Genomic DNA, 20563 nt, shown 5'->3' with positions numbered 1-20563 from the left:
CATCATCCATCCATCCATCCATCCATCCATCATCCATCCATCATCCATCCATCCATCATCCATCCATCCATCCATCATCCATCCATCCATCCATCATCCATCATCCATCCATCCATCCATCATCCATCCATCCATCATCCATCATCCATCCATCATCCATCCATCCATCATCCATCCATCCATCATCCATCCATCATCCATCCATCCATCATCCATCCATCATCCATCCATCCATCATCCATCCATCATCCATCCATCCATCCATCATCCATCCATCATCCATCCATCATCCATCCATCATCCATCATCCATCCATCCATCATCCATCCATCATCCATCCATCATCCATCCATCCATCCATCATCCATCCATCATCCATCCATCATCCATCATCCATCCATCCATCCATCATCCATCCATCATCCATCCATCCATCATCCATCCATCATCCATCCATCCATCATCCATCCATCCATCCATCATCCATCCATCCATCCATCCATCATCCATCCATCCATCATCCATCCATCATCCATCCATCCATCCATCCATCATCCATCCATCCATCCATCCATCCATCATCCATCCATCCATCATCCATCCATCCATCCATCCATCCATCCATCCATCATCCATCCATCCATCATCCATCCATCCATCCATCCATCATCCATCCATCATCCATCCATCCATCATCCATCCATCCATCCATCATCCATCCATCATCCATCCATCATCCATCCATCCATCATCCATCCATCATCCATCCATCATCCATCCATCATCCATCCATCCATCATCCATCCATCATCCATCCATCCATCCATCATCCATCCATCATCCATCCATCATCCATCCATCCATCATCCATCCATCCATCCATCCATCATCCATCCATCATCCATCCATCCATCATCCATCCATCATCCATCCATCATCCATCCATCATCCATCCATCCATCATCCATCCATCCATCCATCCCTCATCCCTCACCTCCTCAGGACAGGTGGGTGGCCGTGGCAGCCGCTTGTCGTCCTGCAGGACCCGCACGAGCCGCGCCACCGTCATCTGTCCCTGCGTGGGGCCGATCATCTTCAGGAATTCCTGTGGGGACAGCGAGGTCAGCTGGAATTCCTCACCCCACTGCCAGGACAAGCCCCAGGTGTTTCCCAGGATAAACCTGGAGGAAGGTGCTCCCCATGGAAGGGGTGGAACGAGATGAGCGTTAAGGTCCCTCCCGCCCCAAATGCCCTGCCATTCTCCCACTCCTCTTCTTGCTGCCGAAACCAATAATAATTGTTTAAAAATGCTGGGATTGAAGCAGCTCTGGCAGCCATTTCTGTCCCAGCCACTTACTGCCATGGGGCTGGACTCGGAGTCGCAGTAGGTGAGGAGCTCGTAGAGCGTCACCCCGAAGGACCACACGTCGGAGGCGATGTAGAACTTGCTCTGCAGCAAACACTCCGGGGCGTACCTGGGGACACGAGGGGACAGCGTCACACCCAGAGACCCAGCCCTGCTCACACGCAGCCTGAGCCACTCAAGAGCCGCTGCTGTGCTTGTGGAGCCCTTGCACATAAATTAAAAAGTAATAAATAAGGTGTGTTCCACAGGGAGGCACTGTGAAACCAAGGAGACCAAACCCAGAAGAGCGGGGAAATGGATCATTAAGTGCAGGAAGAAATAAACGGCACAAGAGGTGAGTCCAGCAGTCCACCAGGTGCCTTTTCCTTGCTCTCATGGTGTATCTTCACTTAGGCCTCTTATAAAAACAGGAAAATCTTGGGGAGTGCAGGAGCAGAGGGGTCCCTGTCCTGCAGCTGGCCCCAGGCCGTACCAGAAGACGGGGCTGTCGCGGTCGTCCTTGACGGTGTAATATTCCTTATCCGTCTCGATGGCCTTGGTGAGCCCAAAGTCCCCAATCTTCACCCTGTTCTCACTCTCCACGAGGACATTTCTCGCTGCCAGGTCACGGTGCACGTACTGACAGGAGCCCAGGTAGTCCATGCCCTAAGAGAGGAGAAAAGAAGCCTTTGATTTCCCTTTCCTTTATTCCTCCAATACTTTAATCCCTTTTTCTCCAGTTACTGCTCTGCACTCTCATCTCCATCCCCTCAGACTTCACCTCGCTCTTTTCCTCTTGCCAGCACCTTCCAAGTGCTGCCCTCCCTCCTGAGCCTCCAAATCCTCCCACAGGAACAACTTTTCACAGCAAACTTTGGAACTTGGAACCTCCTCATTATTCCCCCGCTGATCCTTGTGCCTCTGGCACCCGAAGCATGGGAGAGATTGCTTTAGGGTTGTGATCCTTGGGGATAGAGAGGAGAACGGGTTTGTTGCTGATGTTCTCCTTCCCCACTCAGCCTGCTGATGGAGCTGCAGGCTTGGGGCCCAGCTCACCTTGCAGATCTGAACTGCGTATCTGAGCAGCTGCTTGAGATTGATCTTGTTCTTGTTCCGTGGGAGATACTCCTTCAGGCTCCCAGAGGGAAGGAATTCCATGATGAGTTTAATCCCACTTCCTCCTAAAAAACAGGCCTGTTTAGTTTGCAGACCCTTCTCAACAGCTTCTGTACAAGCCCAGAGCACCCGACAGCATTTTAAACATCCCATGGCTCATTCCCATCATCCATCCCTGAGCCAATGCACAGGAAAACCTGCTCCAGGCATGACACTTATAAATCCTAAAGGAAAATCCATATACTTTTTAATGTTCTGCAAGATTTACCATCTTCTGTGCAAATCCCTTTGTACTTGACGATGTTGTCGTGATAAAGATTCCTCAGGATTTCAATTTCCTTCTTGAGGTCAGCGATGTGATTCCCTCCGCTCTCCGGCTTCAGGGATTTCACTGCCACCTGCTCCCCGGTGTTGTCACCTTCTGGGTCATATCTGCACAGTTCCACCTTGCCAAAGTGGCCCTGGGTGGGAGAGAAAGGAGCATCTTTGAGGACAACGTTCAGACAGCGACAGCCAGGCACTGATTTGGGTGTTTGGGTGACACAGCAGGGGCTGTGGGACAGCCAGGCACTGATTTGGGTGTTTGGGTGACACAGCAGGGGCTGTGGGACAGCCAGGCACTGATTTGGGTGTTTGGGTGACACAGCAGGGGCTGTGGGACAGCCAGGCACTGATTTGGGTGTCTGTGACACAGCAGGGGCTGTGGGACCGCCAGGAGCACTGGCTGTGTTCTGGGGGTGACATTCCTCTTACCTCCCCCAAATCCCGGATTCTTTTCAAGAACCTCTTCTCAAAGAGGGTGGGATCCACCTCGGTGACGGGTTTCTTCTCCGAGACAATATCAGGATCTGGGGGGGGGGAAACATCCCAGGTCTGACACTCCAAGGCATCCTTGCTCTATTCCCACTCTCACATCTTCCCTTCCTTAGATCCCACCTGCTTTCTGACAGGGAATTCTCCATCCCCTCCTGCCAGTCTGGATCTGCTTCCACACCCACACCCAGATTTCTCCTGGTGCACTTCCCACCCTGGAGCAGCTCCTCATCTTCCACGGGGTTGGAAGGAGATGCTCTTCAAGGTCCCTCCCAGCCCAGGATTCCACGATCCCTCCCTCCAGGTGCCCCTTACTCTGCTCCTCCAGTTTGTTGATGTCCCTCATGATGGCCCTGAAGAAGGGTCTCTGGTGGGGGTCATAGTTCATGCACTGCTTCATCAGGTCTGCCAGCTCCTTGCAGGATGGCGTGGCCAGCACAAAGTGCCCCTCGTAGAACCTCTCCTTCTGTGGGAACAAACGGAAATTCCAGGAATTTTAACTTCCATGACTCCCAGTTCTGAGCTGGGCAATGGCTGGACTCGAGGATTTCTGAGGCCTTTTCTAACCTGAGCGGTTCTGTGGTTCTACATCAGAGGATTGACCATTAAATCCTTATTTCAATGTGAGCTTTGCCAAGGAAATTCCCCTTTTCAGCTGGACCATGGATCTTTAGAGAATTCCTCTTGTGCTGGGTCTGGAGCAACCACTTACCCATGAATATTTCCACCTTCAGGAATCATTTCCTGCCAGGTCTTCCCAGTTATTTATGCACCAGGAAATGTTTGCCAAGGACACCCTGGGTGCCCCTCACAGCCCTGGGAGGTCCCAGCTCCAGGCCAGGTGGGACAAGGCTGGGATGGGCATTCCCAGCCCTGCAGGGCTGTGGCCACAGGCAGGAAGGGCACAGCAAGAGGGACTCCCAATTCTCTAAATTGCAGTGAACAGCAGCAGGGGAGCTGCAGCACCTGGGAGAACCCTTTGGAATCACTCCCAAAGAAACAAGAGATGTTTGGGAGAATCTCACCCAGCTTCTAACTGGCCATGGGGGTTAGAAAAGGCTGGGAGAACTGGGATTGTCCAGTCTGGAGAGGAGAAGGCTCCAGGCAGAGCTCAGAGCCCCTGGCAGGGCCTGAAGGGGCTCCAGGAGAGCTGCAGAGGGACTGGGGACAAGGCAGGGAGGGACAGGACAATGGGGAAAACTGAAGGGCCCAAGAGGATGGATCCAAGTTTGTGTAACACAGCTTTACCTCTGCTAAGGTCTTGTCTTTCAGTGGAGTTTCTCCATTATAGCAGATTTCCCACAGGGTTGTACCAAAACTCCACTTGTCTGCAGCAATGCTGAGGTTTTTGGAATCCTCAACACACTCAGGTGCAATCCAGGGGATCCGCTCAACGCGCTCTGGGGTGGAACACATCAGGGAGTGAATATCACAGGAGGGAAAAGCTGAAGTGTTCTTGTCTGAAATAAACTGGAGCTGCAGAATTTGTCCAGTTTCTTGATTCTCAAATTCCTGTTTTCAGAAGGATTTCACAGGCTCGTGCCTGAAGCCATCCACAGTCTGAGATTCCTTCTGTCTCATCTCACTGGACACAACATTTTGTAAGAGAAATGAATGCCCTGAACACCCACTGTGCATTTGCAGTGATTGAAAGGTGATTGATTGATGAAAGCTGATTACTCCTACATACAAATCCAGTGTGTTTCTATGAAAGCTGACTCCTGCCATTGCAGAGCCAGCTCTGGCTGCTATCAGTGCCACTCCTCCCTTTCCCTGAGGATGTGATCCTGCCATACCTTGCCTGGACAGCACCGTGATGGGGATTCCTGGGTCACTGAGCTTTATGAAAGGCCCATACTCAGTATCAATGCCCTCTCTGGCCAGCAGGATGTTCTTGGTGCACACATTGCCATGCACCAAATCCTTGTCCTCCTACAGAAAAGCAGGGAAAGAACAGTGAGAGGGATATGAGTGCTCCAGGATATCCACACCACAGGAAATCTCTCAAATACTCCAAGCTGAAATCCAAAATTACACCTGGGAAGAAACTGGGGAAGAGAAGGAAAGGAGGAGCAGGGAAATAAGAGTGTTCCCACTCCAGCACTTTTCCTGGGGGAAATGTATTCCCAGCTAGGCCCCAGAGCCTTTGCCAAGGTGTCTCTTACCAGGTAGCTCAGGGCACTTGCAAGTTGTTTGGCCACTTTGAATTTCCATGGGGTTGTGAGAACTTCACTTTTCTTATGCATGAACAGATCCAGAGGTCCACATTCAACAAACTCTTCAACCATGATATCTGCAGAGGCAGGTGCAGAAAGTCAGTGCTGCCATAAATTGTTTGGAGTCATTGAATTTGTGTTCCCACCCCCCAGCCCAGATGGAAAATGTTGGGAAATGTTTTCATTTCACCTGGCCCAAGGTTTATTTCAGTGCTCAGAGTCCAGACTGAAAGGCTGAGGGGCTTTGTGTGGCAAATGAACGTTAAACCTGGGACCAGGCATTCCAAAGGTGGAATTTTAATGCACGTAACAGCTAAGAAAAATCAGCAACAGGCTGCTGTTCCCTGTGCTCTTGTACCAAAATTCCTTCAGCATGGCCCTGTTTGACACCCACATGTAACTCAAATTCCTTTCCTGAGTTAATGCTGGGGCATTAAAACCAATTTGTCTTTGAATTTTCTAAAGCTTTGCTCTCCTTCTGCCATCCACCCCACAACATTAGGACTGTCTTGGCTTAGAAAGTCATATAAAGGTGTATGGTATACACTTCCATTTTTAATGTACATATTCATAAACATATATATATATATAAAAACATATATATAAATATATAAATATAAATGTGTACATGCTTCATATGTATACATATTACAAATATACATTTATCTTATACAATTGAATGTATATTTGTAATAAATGTAATACATTTAATTGTGCCAATTTCACGGGGTGCTTTGGATCCACACTGCCCCTGCCTCTCTGGCATTCCAGCCTTAGGGAAAGCTCAAACACAGAGAGGAAAAGGGAAATTTACTGGGAGAAAGGCCTTTGGAGCTGCTCTGCTGTGCCAGCTCCACTCTGGGAAGCTCCAGAGGCAGCAGCTGCCAGCCCTGTCCCTGTGCCCGTGTCCCCCCAGCTGCCATTCCCTGTCCCCATGTCCCCCCAGGTGCCACTCCCTGTCCATGTCCTCGTGTCCCCCCAGGTGCCATTCCCTGTCCCCCCCAAGTGCCATTCCCTGTCCCCATGTCCCCCCCGGGTGCCATTCCCTGTCCCTGTCCCATGTCCCCCCAGGTGCCACTCCCTGTGTCCCCCAGGTGCCACTCCCTGTCCCCTGTCCCCCCGGGTGCCATTCCCTGTCCCTGTCCCCTGTCCCCCCGGGTGCCATTCCCTGTCCCTGTCCCCCCCAGGTGCCACTCCCTGTCCCCGTGTCCCCCCCAGGTGCCACTCCCTGTCCCTGTCCCTGTCCCCCCAGGTGCCATTCCCTGTCCCTGTCCCCTGTCCCCCCAGGTGTCACTCCCTGTCCCCGTGTCCCCCCCAGGTGCCATTCCCTGTCCCTGTCCCCGTGTCCCCCCCAGGTGCCACTCCCTGTCCCTGTCCCCCCGGGGGCCGTCCCTCACTCACTCTCCAGGTCCCGGACGCAGACGCCGTGCAGGAGCACGATGTGTTTGTGGGACACCTGTCTCATCATGCTGGCTGTCTCGAAGAATGCCTGGGGAAAGGGGGACAGGTCACATCCAGCTGCACTCCTGAGCAGCGTTCCCTGCACTCCAGAGCACCCCGGAGCAGCACAAACCTGGGCACAGGAGGGGAGGGACGTGCCCAGGGGCTGAGCTGCACCTTCAGCACTGCCCATTCCCAGCCCTTTTCTAAAGTCAGCCATGCAGTTAAGGTTTAGTTCCATCCAGAAAACACCAAACCTAGGTGTTTTCTACATCAAAACAACATTTAAGTCACTCTGGCTTAATAATTTAACTGCATTAATATAATAACTGAATTTATTTTTAAATAGAACCTAGAGAATTGTTATTTAGACACAATTTTCCAATTCTCTACTAATTTTAAATTTATCAACTGTTACAGACTCTAAGATAACATACAGTGTTTTAATACTTGATAACTATCTAATTTCACATTGTTATTGATTAGGTGTATTATCTAATTAATTCCTAATTACTATTAGTTTCTTTTTATTACATATATTATTTTACTCTGATGTTTCTTTATAGTTGTAACTAAAAAATGTTAGTAATAACAACATATGCCATTACCTTACATATCTCTATATAATTTTATAAAACAAAATTAATCAATATGTCTTATATTAAAGAAAAGATACACAAAAGAAAAAAACTTGCCAAGGAAATGTCTCTGTGGCTGGGGTCCAGGACTTTGAGCAGGACTCGGATCTCCCTTTCGTTCTGATACCCTTCGTTCTCGTCATCCTTGAGGCTGAGCATCCCTGAGTAAATCTGGGTCCTGGTCCCTCTTCCCAGGTGTTCTCCCTGAGACACAGCAGCAGGGATTTGTCAGACGGGAAGCAAACAAGAATTACACAAATATTTATTGGAATCTGCACTTCTTTCTGTCTGGCTGATCTGGTTAAAACTGAAATTATTCCTGTGAGAAGCCAATGACAGGGAGCTGCTTTTGCTTCAGGGAGCTTGATGTCTTGTGAGGGCTGATCTAGAGCAGAGGCTGGGCAGAGTCACAGAATAAAGCAGGGATTCATTCCAAGGATCTCCTGCATGGATCCACCTTGGGCAGCACCAGAGCCCAGCCAGGGCTGCAGCCAAGAGGAACCAAAATGGTCCCAAAATGCACGAGCGCTCCCGGGGGCTCTCACTGGGATCAGCTCTGCTCCATTTGCACCTTGCAGTTCATTGTCCCATTCCAGCTTTAGCCCAGGCACTCCCATCCTGCTTGTTTTTCTCTCTCCAGCCCACGCTGTTTGTGCTCCTGGGCCTGAGCTTTGGGTCATTTGTCCTTGGTGCCCAGCTGGAGCAGGAATTGTTTTGTGTCCCTGCTCTGTGCACAGAGCTCAGCATCCCCTGATGTGAAGCCCAGACCCACACACTGAAGCAGCTCAGAATGGGAAAATAGAAAAGCCAAACCTGAGGCATCAAGCTCTGAGCATCCTCCCCACGTGAATTCCTTGGATATTACACCTCCACATCACCCAACAGGTTCCCTGAGACTGAGCATTCCCAGACTCAACAAAAGAATAAACAACAGCTGGGGCTCTTATTCACAAAGTGCTGCTGAGGTGATCTCTAATGTGTTTCCAAAAGTGAGAGGAAGTAATATTTCACTGGAAGGCTTTGTTTGGGGAAGCAATTTCCTCCAGAATAACATCCTGCCTTGGGATATTTTTGCAGGATGCTGACTGTAAACACACCAACCCAAACCCCATCTCTGTCTGCAGTGATGCAGCTAAAAAGCCCCAATACCTTTTATTTCACAGAAGAAGCCAAGGGCGTGATTTAAGAGCTCTTTTGGCAACATTAAATCTGATTTAAGTGTATTCAAGGCCCTGTGTGTTTGTTGAGGTTTATTCAGGTGACCTGAACAAGCAACTACAAACAAGGGGAAATTCGAAAATTTGGGGAGGCTTAATCACAGAATTCTGACTGCTCAGAGCTTTTGAATACTTCACCTTTTTTACTGTAGAATATTGTCTTAAACCTCTGTTTCTCTGATAAGCCAGGCTTTAAAAAATAAACCCACAACAAACCAGCCCTTAACACTCCCAAGAAATGACCTTAAACCCCTGTTTTCCATTAGAAAACTTAAATATCCATTTCATTTCCAGTGAAAGGCATCACTCCTAAGCTCTTCTCTGCCCACACAAAGCCATACTAACAGAGGGATTCTGCAAGCAGAGGCTTAAATCCAAATAAAGCTCCAGCTGAAGCTTGCTGAGGGAGCTGGGAGTGGCAGGAGCAGGCAGCAGGGGTGGTTTGGTGTCCCCTGCAGGGCTCAGGGACAGCCACACTCCTGGCTCCCAGGGCAGCTCAGCACCTGGGGGAATTTTGAATGAATTAGAGATGGGACCTCTGAGCTGCTTGGGATGATGTGATTTATTTTTCTTATCTTCTACACAGGCAGGAAGGGTGAGCTGGGCTCACATCTTCACTGCATGGCTCAGAAGGTCACAAGACCTCCAGTCACAATCGTTTTAAGGGTTTATTAGCCAGAAAACACTGACAACAAGGATATTTGTGTTTTTTACTCAATCTTTAAATGGACTCATGCTACAGTGTAAGCTTCCTTAGCCAACCACGTTATGGCACACAAACCTACAGTGCTGCATTCTAAACTTCTTGTTAACTTTGTAATTGCTTTCATTTTTTCTCTATCTTAAACTCTAAAACTCTAAACTTCCTTTTATTTAGCTTAACATGTCTCTGCTTTGAACTATAAATCCACATTCTCCCTTCTAGCTCCTCAGTTTGGGAGCCTTTCCCAAGGTCTCAGGTCAAATCCTGGGTTTAATTCTAAGCTTTAAGTGATGACCCCAGAGTTCTGGGGGTTTCAGACCCCACAAGGTCCCACCTGCACGATCTCCTCCTTGCGGATCCGGTGGAAGCTCAGCTGCCCCATGGGATACACTGGCTGCCACTCCTGGGCCTTCTTGGTTGCCACCAGCAAGTTGGAGATTTCTGCAAGGCAGGGGGAGAAAATATCCTTAAAGCTTTTCAGAGAAACTGCACTCCCCCTTCCCAGTACCCACATGAATGGAAAGGCACTAAAATCCCAAAAAAAGGGAGGGAAAAAGAAACTTGGGCTTGATTTCTGCTCCTCGTTCAACAGAGAAATCACTAAAGCACAGTTTCATGTTTATATTTTAAATATAGAGTTATTATCAGCCAGATCAGGATGATTTTGAACAACTGAACAGAATTTTCTGCACAAAGATTGAAAGAGAAAATACCTGTGTTGTACACAGAATAAAATGGAATAAAATGGAATAAAATATCCCCCAATAAAATATCCACATGCCCTCCTGCCAGCAGGGCCATCTCCTCTCCAGTGTGCAAGGGTGGGGTCTCATTTTCTCTTCACCTCCTTCCAAACTCCCTCTACTCTGGGGAACACCAACAGTGTTCCCAGGGCACTGGAATTCAGCTGGGGAATGGGGAATGAGCAGAAGGAACAGGCTCAAAAACCCAGTGCTGCCTCCCCACTGCTGCAGGACAGATCCAGAAGTTTTGCACATGAACTCTGCCTTCCTGGCATTATTTACTGGGATTGGGATGTGTGTGGGCATCTGGGCTTCCTCCTGCCGTGAGCAGAACCTGGCACTGGGGCTAAATCATCTTCTGGAATTCTGGAATCACCACACCCTGCTTTAGTCCTGCATCCCCTGCACTTCTTTGTGAATATCTGATCAAATATTCAAAAAGAAGGAAAAACCCAGCAGGGAAGGGACAGAACAGGGAGCATGCACTGAATCCTGCTGGAACTAAAGCCAGGGAGAAGCTGACGTGGGCAATCAACTCCCTGACCCTTTAAATTGCATTTTATCCCAAATCTAGCCATCAAAATGAAACCAAAATATCAAATGGGCACCGTGCCCCTGCTCCAGGCCATGACCCAGGTTCTTGGTGCAGAGTGAGCAGCTCAGGGACTCTCCCAAAGCCTCAGAGCAGCAGGTGATTGATGTGGCTCAGTTACTCCCCTGCTCTAACAGGAAACCATTATCAGCTCAGCACAATCACCCCACTGTGCTTCCTCTCTCACACCAAACTCAGCTGCAAGGCTCTCAGAGTTCACAGCAAACAGCTCCAGGGAGTGCTGGCAGCACCCAACAACTGCCCCAGTGTCCCTCAGATGGGACCTCACAGATGATTTCCTGCCACCAGGCTCTCCAGGACATCAGTTTTGGGACCAAAACCCTTCCCTGCTGCCTGGTGCAGATGAGTTATTGAACAGCAGCTCACAAGGAGAGCCAACCCAGCAGGCTCCAACCTTCTTTTCCCCTCCTCAAACCTGCCCATGGCATCTGACAAAACTCCTCCTTCCCAGAGAAGGAAAAAAAAAACAACTTTAAACCTCTTTGTTTTTTTTTTAAAGAGGTTCACAGAAGATACTAAAAAGCACTAAAAATACACTAAAAGAGTCTGGAGATTGTTCCCTTGCAACAAGAAAACCCTGCAAGGCCAGGCTACCTCTGGGTCTGGGCTGGCAGCACCTCTTGAGGGTGAAGCTGATGTTGTCCGTGCGCAGGATTTGTCCCTTCAGGTGATCCATGAGGTCTTTCAAGGATGCAAAGGATTTGTTGGAGCCATGGAGGAAGTAGCCCCCTTTCTTCACCTCGATCTGGAAGTTCTTGTAGGGGCATGAGTTATTCATCACCTGGGGATGGAGGGAAAAGAAAGGAAATCACTGGAGGGAAAGAATGGTTTGGAAAGGCATGAAAGCTTCCCAAAACCTTGGCATCACATGAAGGACCAGCTCACCCCCTGCTCCTAAGTCAAAGTCCTCTAATCAAACTGTAACAGAGCAGAAAAAAATCCTAAAATTCCTGGAATTTTCACTCCCAGGAAGGATCAAAGAGAAGAGCAGCAACATGAAGATGCAATTGCCCAAATTATGGCTTTTTTTTGTTTGTTTGTTTGCAGAGCCTGAGATTATGCAGAAGTGCTGCCTCTTCTGGAGGAATTTTCTCTTCCTTTGGTCAAGAATTGCAGAATCTGGAGCAGGGTTTCAAAATCTCAGTTTAAAAATAGCAAAACTCCCTCTCCCACCCCAGACTGTGCAATGAGATTACAGGCTGGTGTTGAGATCCTCCAGTTTCACTGGGGAAGGGCTGAACTTCTGAACTTCCCCTTCTCTCAAGGTCTCCCCTCTGCAGCTTTGGGTCACCTCCCCTTCCCTCTTTCCAAGACAAAATTCCTTTCTTCTTTCACTGTTAAAAGAGAGAGCTCATCATCTTTTTTTTTTTTTTTTTTTAATACCTACAGGAGATAAACTCAATATCAAATATCCCTTCCTGATTCACCACTGATTCCATGACCATTTTTTTCCTAAGAGAAGGATTTATTATTATTATTTATTATTATTCTTGTGTGAACACTTTAAATATTCTCCCAAACCACCAAGTCAGCTGCAGGCTTCCAGGTGTGAGAATAAAATCCATCAAGGGAATTAAATCCATGCCCAAAAATGCTCCAGGGAAGCTGAACCATGCTCAAGGCAAGGTGAAGTGACAAATTCTCTGTGTCATGAGTTTAAAATGTTTCATTTTCATCATGTTGCTGCACAGTCTGGAGCTGTTTGGTAGGTTTGAGGATTTGAGCTGTTGGATTAGTTTGATTGGGAGGAATGGAGCTGTTCTGGATCTAATTCATCCCATTGGGAGAGACAGCACAAAGGGCTGCAAAAAAAAAAAAAACCAAAAAAAACCCAATTCCCTCCCCAGAGCTCAGGGTGAGTGCCCTGAGGACACAAGCACATCCCCAGGGGTTGCAGGGAGCAGATTCCTGCTGGGAAAGGGCAGCTGCCTGTACCTCTGAGCCTTCCAGGCACGTCACAGTCATGAGGATGTGGTTGAAGTTGGTGCAGCTCCACCTCAGCACGTACATCCCCACCTCGTTGCCCTCCTGCCTCAGCTTGTTGATGGCATATTCCGTGCTGGAAGGGAATGGGCAGTGAGAAAAACCAACCAGGCAGCAGCCAAAAATCTGGTTTTGGGGTGGAACATGAGAGCAAAGCTCTGTTTGGGGAGTAACAGGAACTTGGAAATATTTCTATTATTATTGAAGTAGGATTTAAGGGTGCACTGCTCACACTGGGCTGCACAGAGCAAGGGAGGAAGGATTTATTAAAGGGAATTCTGCATCCAACACTGTGCAGAGGTACACTCCTGGATTTCTACAGTTTGCAGCTTAAATAAAGGGAATAAAGGGAACAATGGGAATAAAGGGAATAAAAGGAATAAAGGGAAATAAAGGGAATAAATGGAAATAAGGGGAATAATAAATAAATAAAAATAAAGGGAATAATAATAATAATAAAATAAAAAAAAAGAAATTAAAATAAATAAAATAATAAATAAGAATCAAAAATTTCCCAGTAAAGGGAAAAGCCACAAAGGTGGGTGGAGGGAAGGGAATTCCTTTAGGTGTTTAAAAACCCAAGGCTTTGTTCATCCATCCAAGGACTGGGGTGAGTGTAGAGACACTTCCACTCTCTACCTAAAATATTCCCATGTGTCCATGGAGAAAACTCTTGGAACGCTCCTTTAGTGCAGAAACAGTGAGATGATAGATGAGTAAGCAGAGAAACACTGATTTTTTCCTTCAACAAAATTCAGTTTTGGTAACCACCACCCATCCAAACCCTGCATTTCCTCAGCAGATTCACCATGAGAGGAATTCACAAAAACAAACCCCTGGAAATGCAGGAGTGACTGAGCAGATGGGTCTGTAAAGAGCTGAAATGCAGGAGTGACTGAGCAGATGGGTCTGTAAAGAGCTGAAATGCAGGAGTGACTGAGCAGATGGGTCTGTAAAGAGCTGAAATGCAGGAGTGACTGAGCAGATGGGTCTGTAAAGAGCTGAAATGCAGGAGTGACTGAGCAGCTGGGTCTGTAAAGAGCTGAAATGCAGGAGTGACTGAGCAGCTGGGTCTGTAAACCCTGAAATGCAGGAGTGACTGAGCAGATGGGTCTGTAAACCCTGAAATGCAGGAGTGACTGAGCAGCTGGGTCTGTAAACCCTGAAATGCAGGAGTGACTGAGCAGCTGGGTCTGTAAACCCTGAAATGCAGGAGTGACTGAGCAGATGGACCATAAATCCCTGCCATGCAGGAGTGACTGACCAGATGGGCCCGTGGCAGCCGTTCCTGATGTTGTGCTGGATGAGAGGAGGAGCCACATCTGTGCACAGGTAGTGGTGGGCATCTGCCGTGAGCCTGAAGTAGCCATCAACCAGCGAGGTGAAGGACAGCGCCTCGGCGTGCGAGCCCAGCTTCAGCTCCTGCCAAAACAGCAGAGGCAGCTCTGCACCACCCCAGCTTGTCACACACAGCGGAGGTTTAACAACACTGCCAAGCTTCCCCCCAAAACCTTGGCATCACGTGTAGGAGCAGCTCATCCATCCCCTGCTCATCCCCTGCTCGTCCCCTGCTCATCCCCTGCTCGTCTCCTGCTCGTCCCCTGCTCGTCCCCTGCTCCTGCTCGTCCCTTGCTCATCCCCTGCTCATCCCCTGCTCCTGCTTGTCCCCTGCTCATCCCCTGCTCGTCCCCTGCTCCTGCTCGTCCCTTGCTCATCCCCTGCTCATCCCCTGCTCCTGCTTGTCCCCTGCTCATCCCCTGCTCGTCCCCTGCTCGTCCCTTGCTCATCCCCTGCTCATCCCCTGCTCGTCCCCTGCTCGTCCCCTGCTCATCCCCTGCTCGTCCCCTGCTCGTTCCCTGCTCATCCCCTGCTCGTCCCCTGCTCGTCCCCTGCTCATCCCCTGCTCGTCCCCTGCTCGTTCCCTGCTCATCCCCTGCTCATCCCCTGCTCGTCCCCTGCTCGTTCCCTGCTCATCCCCTGCTCGTCCCCTGCTCGTCCCTTGCTCATCCCCTGCTCATCCCCTGCTCGTCCCCTGCTCGTCCCCTGCTCGTCCCCTGCTCATCCCCTGCTCATCCCCTGCTCGTCCCCTGCTCGTTCCCTGCTCGTCCCCTGCTCGTCCCCTGCTCGTCCCCTGCTCGTCCCCTGCTCGTTCCCTGCTCGTCCCCTGCTCGTCCCCTGCTCATCCCCTGCTCGTCCCCTGCTCGTTCCCTGCTCGTCCCCTACTCGTCCCCTGCTCGTTCCCTGCTCATCCCCTGCTCATCCCCTGCTCGTCCCCTGCTCGTTCCCTGCTCGTCCCCTGCTCGTCCCCTGCTCATCCCCTGCTCGTCCCCTGCTCGTTCCCTGCTCGTCCCCTACTCGTCCCCTGCTCGTCCCCTGCTCATCCCCTGCTCATCCCCTGCTCCTGCTCATCCCCTGCTCATCCCCTGCTCCTGCTCATCCCCTGCTCATCCCCTGCTCCTGCTCATCCCCTGCTCATCCCCTGCTCGTTCCCTGCTCGTCCCCTGCAATTCCTGGAATTTTCACTCCCAGGAAGGCTCAGACAGAAGAGCAGCAACATAAAGATGCAATCACCCAACAATTTTTTTTTTTTAAAAAAAAAAAGTTTTAAAAGATTTTGTTCCATTATCAGTCTTGTTGAAGGGTGAGACAATCAGAGATGTAAAACTCTACGCCATTCTATCAGAACCTATCTCCTGGTTACAACACCTCATAAATGTTTTTATAAATTAGCTTTTGCCACACTGTGCTGCTAATACTTCTAACACCAGTCACCTCTATTTTTACCTATATTTTACCTCTATTTTTACCTATATTTAACACAAATCACCTCTATTTTTACCTGTATTTTTACCTATATTTAACCTCAATCACCTTTATTTTTACCTGTCTTTTTACCTATATTTAACACAAATCACCTATATTTTTACCTGTATTTTTACCTATATTTAACACCAATCACCTCTATTTTTACCTGTATTTTTACCTATATTTAACACCAATCACCTGTATCTTTTCCCCACATGGTCCTGCTGCAGTGCATCTTTCACAGCTCTAATTCTCTAAAATATCTGGTCTTTTTGCAAGGCCATCTTTTGAAACTTGTTGAAACTTGTTTCTAGTTCAATCTCTCTCAACAGTGTCACCTCTATTCCATGGCACTCCTGACCAGCCCACTTCATCTCAGTGCTTGCACACAGGTGTACAAGACTGTGTGAGCCTTCTGTCAGGTTTTGAAATCCTTTAAAACCCATTTCCCACTCATCCTCCTCTTTTTTTGGACAGTAGGAATTTCTTTGGTGGTCTCATTTATCATTTGCTGCACTCAGTGAAGTGCACAAGGCACTATTACTGATGCAGAATATTAATAATATTATCAAATATTAAATGTCAGGACACCAGGAATGCTGGGACATCCCTGGAATGTTTGGATTAATGAGGAATATCCCTCAGCCACTTCTGGCTACAGGATGTTGGGATTTAGTGGCCATTCCCTGCCCTCCTCTGTCCTGGCTCCACTGTCACAAATTCTGGAATTCCTCGTGGGATTTGTGAGGAAAATTCTGTGCCAGTGTGGACACAGCTGCACTTTGAACACCCTTTTTGCTGTGCCCAGGGTCAAACCCAGCACATTTGGTGTTACTGACACTCAAAATGTCCCTCAGTTGTCACCTTGTGCCCACCCACAGCCTGGTTCCCCACGGAAGGGAAAGGATCCACCAGGGAATGGAATTATCCACCAGGGAATTAAATTATCAATCAGGGAATGAAATTATTAATCAGGGAATTAAATGATCCACCAGGGAGTTAAATTATCCATTCAGGGAATTAAATGTTCCACTAGGGAATGAAACGATCCACCAGGGAATTAAGTGATCCACCAGGAAATGATCAATTCAGGGAATGAAATGATCTTTCAGGGAATGAAATGATCAGTCAGGGAATTAAATGATCCACCAGGGAATTAAATGATCAATCAGGGAATGAAATTATCAATTAGGGAATGAAAAGATCCACCAGGGAATGAAATGATCCACCAGGGAATGAAATTATCAATAAGGGAATTAAATGATCCATCAGGGAATTAAATTATCAATCAGGGAATGAAATGATCCACCAGGGAGTGAAAAGATCCACAGGGAGTGAAAAGATCAGCCAGGGAATGAAATGATCAGTCAGGGAATGAAAAGATCAGTCAGGGAATGAAAAGATCCAGCAGGGACTGAAATGATCAGTCAGGGAATGAAAAGATCCAGCAGGGAGTGAAATGATCAGTCAGGGAATGAAAAGATCCAGCAGGGAGTGAAAAGATCCAGGAGGGAGTGAAAAGATCCAGGAGGGAGTGAAAAGATCCAGCAGGGAGTGAAATGATCAGTCAGGGAATGAAATGATCCAGCAGGGAATGAAATGATCAGTCAGGGAATGAAATGATCAGTCAGGGAATGAAATGATCAGTCAGGGAATGAAATGATCCAGCAGGGAATGAAATGATCAGTCAGGGAATGAAATGATCCAGCAGGGAATGAAATGATCAGTCAGGGAATGAAAAGATCCCGCAGGGAGTGAAAAGGACCGGAGGGAATCCAAGGCAGCCCCAGGGAAGCTGCAGGGAGGAGCGCTGTGAGCTCGCACGGCTCCCGGCTCCCCGCCTGCCCTGCTCACCATCCTCTTGTTGTCCTGCTTGTTGATGCTGACCGTGCACTCCCTGATGACCACGTGCGTGATCTCAGGGAAATAGGAGAAGCTGTTCCACGTCTCCCCAAGTCTGTGCTTCTCTTCCCCCTTTTTGCTTTTGCCGTCGGATTTTTTCTTCTTCTCTTTCTCTGTCGGGACAGGCTGCAAATGTGTTTGGGATGAAAGCTTGAGTTAAAATATGGTGGTTTTTACTCTAAACCAAACATTCATTCGAGAATAATGACATAAATTAATTATTTATTAGCCAGAATTATAGACTGGGATAATGATATATAAATTATTGAATTAATATAAATTATAGAATAATATAAAATACAGAATATCATGTATTGTAATACATTTACTCGAAACCAAAAAGTCATTCTAGAATAGTGATATAAATTATTTATTAATTAGGATTATAGACCAAAATTATTAAATAAATTATAAAAATTATATAAATTATAGAATAATAATATAAATATAAAAATATTTAAAATAATAATATAATGTACTTTAATATAATGTACTCTACATTTACTCTACACCAAAAATTCATTCTAGAATAGTAATATTAATTGGTTATTAGTTGGAATTATAGAACAATTATATAAATTATATAAAATTATATAAATTTTATATTATATATAAAATTATATAAATTGTATAAAATTATATAAAAGTATATAAATTATAAAATTCATATACAGAATAATAATATAAAATATAGAATATAATGTATTGTAATACATTTACTCAAAACCAAAAAGTCATTCTAGAATAATGATATAAATTATTTATTAAGTAGAATTATAGAATAAAATTATTATATAAATTATAAAAATTACATAAATTATAGAATAATAATATAAATATAATAATATTTAAAATAATAATATAATGTACTCTAATATAATCTAATGTACTCTACATTTACTCTACCCCAAAAATTCATTCTAGAATAGTAATATTAATTGGTTATTAGTTGGAATTATAGAACAATTATATAAATTATATAAAATTATATAAATTTTATATATTAAATATAAAATTATGTAATTTGTATAAAATTATATAAAGTTATATAAATTATAAAATTCATATAGAGAATAATATAAAGTATAGAATATAATGTATTGTAATACATTTGCTCTAGACCTAAAATTCATTCTAGAATAATGATACAGATTAATTATTAATTAGAATAGAATTATAATATGAATTATAAAATCACTATAAATTCTAGAATAATAATATGAAATAAATCTATTTAATTCTGGAACGTTTTTCACAGAGCCTTTCATTTTCCTGGTAGAAGGGCTGCCCACAGAGGTTGTGCAGTGCTCAGTCCTGGATTAAAGCCCTGAGCCTGGTCTGCTCTCCAAACTAAGCCTAAAAAGGGGTTGGGCTGGAACCTCCTGAGCTCCTTCCAGCCCGGATCATCCTCTAATCCTCTAAAAGCCCCTCCAATAAAAAGCTGCTCTGCAGTGTCTGAAGACCACAATCTTTCAGCAGCTGTTATGTCCCAAAAAAAACCCCTTTAATTCCCATTTCTCAAGGAACTCACACTTGGCTTGAGCCTCCACTGGATGCCGTTGTTGCCCGTCACCATCACTTCGTACTTCTCGTTGTCTCCACAATTGAATTTATTCATCTCATTCTCAGCAGAAATCAGCAAAAACGAGGTCTCAAAGATCTCTGCCCCGTAATATTTGGTCAGGATCTCCATGGTGGATAAATATTTCACCTTCAGGTCCCGCGGGGAGACGCTGTTGTTGCAGATGGTTTTGTTGTTGAACTCCTTCAGGAAATGCTTGAAAACGTTATTGATCCGAATCCTGGTCAAGAAATTCCTCTGCCTGATGGTCCTGTTCAGAGTCTCAGGGATATAATGCTTGTAACTGCAAGGAAAAGCAAAGGGGTTAAATTAAATTAAATTAAATTAAATTAAATTAAATTAAATTAAATTAAATTAAATGTTAAATTAAATTAAATTAAATTAAATTAAATTATATTAAAAGTAAAATTAAATTCCTCCTGGGACAGCAGCAGGGACAAAGGATGGATCCCAGCTCACCTGATGTCCTTGGGAAGCTCTGGCAGTTTCATGTTTTTCTTGATGGCATCGTGGGAGATGGCCAGGACAGCCATGCCCAAACACTCATTCTCAATCTCATGGACCTCCTGGTCGTTTTTGGGGTCTCGGATGGGTGCCAGGCCCTTCACTAGGTCATACTGGCCCTTAACAGAAGAAAAAAACCCCAAATTACCCAGTTGGTCTTCCCAGAGTTTGTCCCTGAGCCAGGAATTCATCCCAGGATCCTTGGGCAAGGAGAAGCTGGAACTTCCTCCCCTTCTTTTATACATCAGCCCACCAAAAATTCAATTTTTAAATAATTAACCACAGAAATCACCATCCCTGGCCCCTTTTAGTACCTTCAATATTTATTTTCTGCTCCACAAAAGCAACTTTGTGTCTCTGCTTTATCCCTGTCCTTCCCCTCCAAAGCCTCTCAAGGATTCATCTTTAAGCCAAGTCTTGCTCTGGGACAGCCTGGAAAGTGTGTGGTTATCAAAGAGCAAAGACATTTCTGTGCCTCACTGCTTTAATGTTTCCCTGGAATTCTCTTTCCTTGTGGTTCCCAGTGTGAAAATCCTGCAGGAATTCTACTCAGAATCAGCAGTAAATGAGATTTCCTCAGTGCACTCAATTTGCTCTTTCATCAATCTGAATTTTTCCCTTTTTTTTTTTTTTTTTTTTTTTTTGGTGAAACCTGACAGCTTCTGGTTTGAAAAATCCTTTGGAAGGCACAAGAGGAGAGCAAAACTGCAGTGAGATGATCAAACTTTATCACCATGGGGTTATCAGTAAATGTTTATCAATCTTTAACACCACCCAGTAAAAAAACCTCATTAAAAGGACCCAGCCCTGCCAGATTTCCCTCTGCTGCTGCTCCTCTCTGTGCAAATGTCTCACAAAAGGTGACTGGCAGCGTTTATAAACACAAATAATTCACTTCAGAAGAAAGTAGCTATAAAAATAAAGCCCTTTTTTGGGAGAGTTT

The 20563-nt window shown here is 46.2% G+C and overlaps 1 protein-coding gene across 3 annotated transcripts in view; it reads right to left on the bottom strand.

Annotated features, from left to right (window-relative positions):
• JAK1 (Janus kinase 1) overlaps positions 1-20563 on the bottom strand; it is a 56064-nt gene that overhangs the window by 2851 nt on the left and 32650 nt on the right. For all 3 annotated transcript variants that reach the window (XM_053950610.1, XM_053950611.1, XM_053950609.1), the window contains exons 6-24: positions 19576-19739; positions 19066-19399; positions 17487-17660; positions 14092-14249; positions 12780-12903; positions 11439-11625; positions 9823-9929; positions 7626-7772; positions 6892-6979; positions 5440-5567; positions 5071-5206; positions 4523-4674; positions 3590-3740; positions 3215-3309; positions 2730-2922; positions 2402-2526; positions 1839-2011; positions 1358-1475; positions 995-1105 (exon numbers count right to left, since the gene is read on the bottom strand). In XM_053950610.1, the coding sequence (XP_053806585.1) occupies positions 995-1105; positions 1358-1475; positions 1839-2011; positions 2402-2526; positions 2730-2922; positions 3215-3309; positions 3590-3740; positions 4523-4674; positions 5071-5206; positions 5440-5567; positions 6892-6979; positions 7626-7772; positions 9823-9929; positions 11439-11625; positions 12780-12903; positions 14092-14249; positions 17487-17660; positions 19066-19399; positions 19576-19739 (2865 nt within the window). The remainder of the gene's footprint in view (positions 1-994; positions 1106-1357; positions 1476-1838; positions 2012-2401; positions 2527-2729; positions 2923-3214; positions 3310-3589; positions 3741-4522; positions 4675-5070; positions 5207-5439; positions 5568-6891; positions 6980-7625; positions 7773-9822; positions 9930-11438; positions 11626-12779; positions 12904-14091; positions 14250-17486; positions 17661-19065; positions 19400-19575; positions 19740-20563) is intronic.

Source organism: Vidua chalybeata, chromosome 9 (genome assembly GCF_026979565.1).
Source record: "Vidua chalybeata isolate OUT-0048 chromosome 9, bVidCha1 merged haplotype, whole genome shotgun sequence".
NCBI lineage: Eukaryota > Metazoa > Chordata > Aves > Passeriformes > Viduidae > Vidua > Vidua chalybeata.
The sequence above is the reverse complement of the archived record's forward strand: the minus strand, read 5'-3'. Positions and strand labels throughout refer to the sequence as shown.